The sequence below is a fragment of the Eimeria mitis genome, genomic scaffold, assembly GCF_000499745.2.
Source record: "Eimeria mitis Houghton genomic scaffold, Emh_scaff4418, whole genome shotgun sequence".
NCBI classification, from domain to species: Eukaryota; Apicomplexa; class Conoidasida; order Eucoccidiorida; family Eimeriidae; genus Eimeria; species Eimeria mitis.
Genome location: NW_024015380.1, coordinates 1,716 through 4,663, shown reverse-complemented (window position 1 = coordinate 4,663; position 2,948 = coordinate 1,716). Strand labels below are relative to the sequence as shown.

The 2,948-nt window shown below is 57.3% G+C and overlaps 1 protein-coding gene across 1 annotated transcript; it reads left to right on the top strand.

The window, feature by feature from the left end:
• Positions 1 to 357: 357 nt before the first annotated feature.
• EMH_0074990 (uncharacterized protein) lies at positions 358 to 2,409 on the top strand (the record flags this gene model as incomplete). Its single annotated transcript, XM_038022721.1, is given in 3 exon segments — positions 358 to 2,011; positions 2,015 to 2,046; positions 2,167 to 2,409. Coding segments are annotated over 3 exon segments (1,929 nt in total).
• Between the last annotated feature and the right edge of the window lie 539 nt (positions 2,410 to 2,948).

Below are 2,948 nucleotides of genomic sequence, written 5' to 3'. Positions count from 1 at the left end.
TACATGTCTGACGATTGTGGAGGCTCTCTTGTGCAGCAAGAAGTGCAGCAAGACCAGCAGTTGCATCCGTGTACGCAGGTTGCAACAGAGGCTGCTGCTGCTGGGCTGCACTTCCTAGAAAAAACTGCTGCAAAGGCTGCCGCAGCCAAAGGCAGGGTGCCACTTATCCACCGGATTCCGAGGGTCCATCTGCAGAGCCGGCGCTGCCAGGGTAGACCTCTGGTGTACGAGCAGCAAAAGCATCAGTTTCATTGGGCGCACCACCACCGACAACCGCTTCTGCAGCAGCAGGAGCAGCAACGGCGGCAGCATCAGCAGTACGGACCGCAGCGCGAAGCGTCAGATGAAGACATTAGGATGCCTCTTGTCCCTCCTCCCGCTTCCTCTTCTCCTCTTTTAGCCAGCAGCCGTGTGGCCCCGCCTACTGTGAGCTCCGTTTCGTTCCACACTGAAGAAGCTGGTGCAACGGCAACAGCAGCCGATTTCCGTGTTGCTGCTGATTCATTGGAAGCAGCAGCAGTAGCAGCTCCCAGGCCTTCTCATTCTTCAGAGTCCGCCGTACAAACTGAGGGAGAAAAGCAGCAGCTAAACCCACGGTTGAGCCCTGTGTCAGCAATCCGTTTGGAGCAACAGCAGCGTGAGGGGCAAATGACGCAAGAACAACTCTCTTCCCAGGCGCAAGATCCGCAACAGCAGCAGAACGAGGACGGCGAGGGATTCTTACAATGCAGTAAGCGCCGTCGTTTTTCGGTGGAACGAAGCGAATCAACGTGTATCTTGCCCAGTGGGCAGATTACTGCGGTCATTCCTGCAAATGCTTCTATTCAAACGACGAGCACCAGTGATGGAGGCGAGGTGCAGCGACAGCAAAGCCAGCAGCACATGGACAGTGATGCACGAATGGAAGATCTAGACTTCAGCAGCCACAGGAAGAGAAAAAGAGGGGGAGAGTGCAGTGCGAGACTGCTGCTGATGCTGCAGCCGAATGCATCTACTGCAGACGCCGCATTGCTAGACGTGTTGGGCACGGCACTTACAGCAGAGGAGACGCGTGAGCTGCGCATGCAGCAACAGAAAGAGGCAGAAGCAGCAGCCGCAGCAGCTGCTGCGGCAGAGGCAGCGGCACGGGAAAGAACAGCTGCCGCCGCTGCAGCGGAGGCAGCAGCAGTTCGAGCAAAGGCAGCAGCAGAAGCTGAAGAGGTGGCCGCACGTGCCAAGGCACAAGCAGAAGCCTCACAGGCTGCAATGGCTGCTGCAGCTGCTACTTCATCTAGAACAACAGAGGGGCCGGAGAATACGCTCCTTCAGGCAGGAATGGCAGCAGCGGGTGCAGCCCGTACTGCAGCGGGTGGTACTCCACTGTTTGCAGCTACGAGGCAGTCTGAGCCCCAGCAGCAACTGGCGCAGCACCTGCTGCAGCAGCAGCAACCGCAGCAGCAGCAGCAACCGCAGCCACAGCAGCAACCGCAGCCACAGCAGCAACCGCAGCCACAGCAGCCACAGGAAAAGCAGATACAACAGGTGCAGCATCCACCGTCACAGCAGCAGCAGCCAGAGGGACAAAAGCCGCAGGGAACTGTCGGTAATACTCCAGGCCTTGGGGACGTGGGCGCCGTGCAGGGCCGGCCCAAGTTGCGCATCCGCAGAGCGAATGGGGTTGTACCGTCATCGACAGCTGCGGGTACCGGCACTGCGGCAGCACCGCAGCAGACGGTAGATTTACAGCAGCAACAACAGCAACAGCAGCCACATTTTGTGCCCCAGATACCCTCACTGGGGCAACACGCGCCTCTGCAGCAGCAGATGGACGTGCAGGGGTCAGTCTTCCAGCCTTCTCAGGTCCAGCAGCACCAGCAGTATGCTCAGCAGCCGCAACTGCCACAGCAAGTACAGCAACACCAGCCACCTGCTGACGGGCTGGGTCTTGGATTGGCGGAATTCGGCCCCACGAAGGTTCCCGACGCCTCTGATGCAGGTGAGGCGTGTTGCAGTGTGATGCGGGGAATCTTAGNGGCCCCACGAAGGTTCCCGACGCCTCTGATGCAGGTGAGGCGTGTTGCAGTGTGATGCGGGGAATCTTAGTCAAGTTGGTTCACTTATAGCTGTCTGGCTTCACTGGCCTGCGATATGCTAGTTATTTCGTATTCTCTTGTGTGTTTGGCTCAGGCAACAATCCCTTTGCCTTCGTCGCTGGGCGGGGACGAGGCCGGGGAGGCCGTAGGGGCGGCATGCGGCGTCGTTAAGGGGGCGCGTGAAATGAAGTTGTGTTTGCACATAGTTTGGTGGTGCGAGCGGATGACTGTGGTATCTCCGAGTGGGGCTCGAACAGTGAGGCGTGCACACACTCATGGTGGAACGGGCGGGCTTTTACGTGTCGTCCGCAACCTCGCCCGTACCTTCCAGGTGTAAGACGCTCTCAAACCTGGCGCAGCCATGTACCCTTCTGGGTCCGGTAGAACACGCGGTCGTATCTGTCTCGGCCTGCTTGCTGTTTTAATTTTTACTTAGTCACGCTCATGAATGTCAGCCGCCGCTTGTTAGCGAGGCCGGAAGACAGATACACGAAACAAATGAATAGCAAGCAGCGATCTTAGTAGTGCACGCGAAGTAGTGTAGCTTCTGCTGGAGGTTGGGGCCACGTATACCGCTGCATACCAGCCTTTCAAATGTGTTTCTGCTACTCACGCTATTTCCCTGTTGTAAAAAGGGTTAGGGCATCCGTCTGCACCTAAGAGCCCAGCCGCTAACAGCATCCTGTCTGCCATGGGTCAGGAAGACGTATGTAGTTAACCGGAGCTTCACAATATTCGCTTTCGCTAGCAGCTCGTTCGGTGCATCTGCAGCCTCTTCTGCAGCCCATGCGTCAGCGTGATACACCTTCTACTTTTGCAGGTTAGGCGGCAGTTTAGGCGGAGATGAAAGTAAACACATGGNTTCTTAGGTGTGCA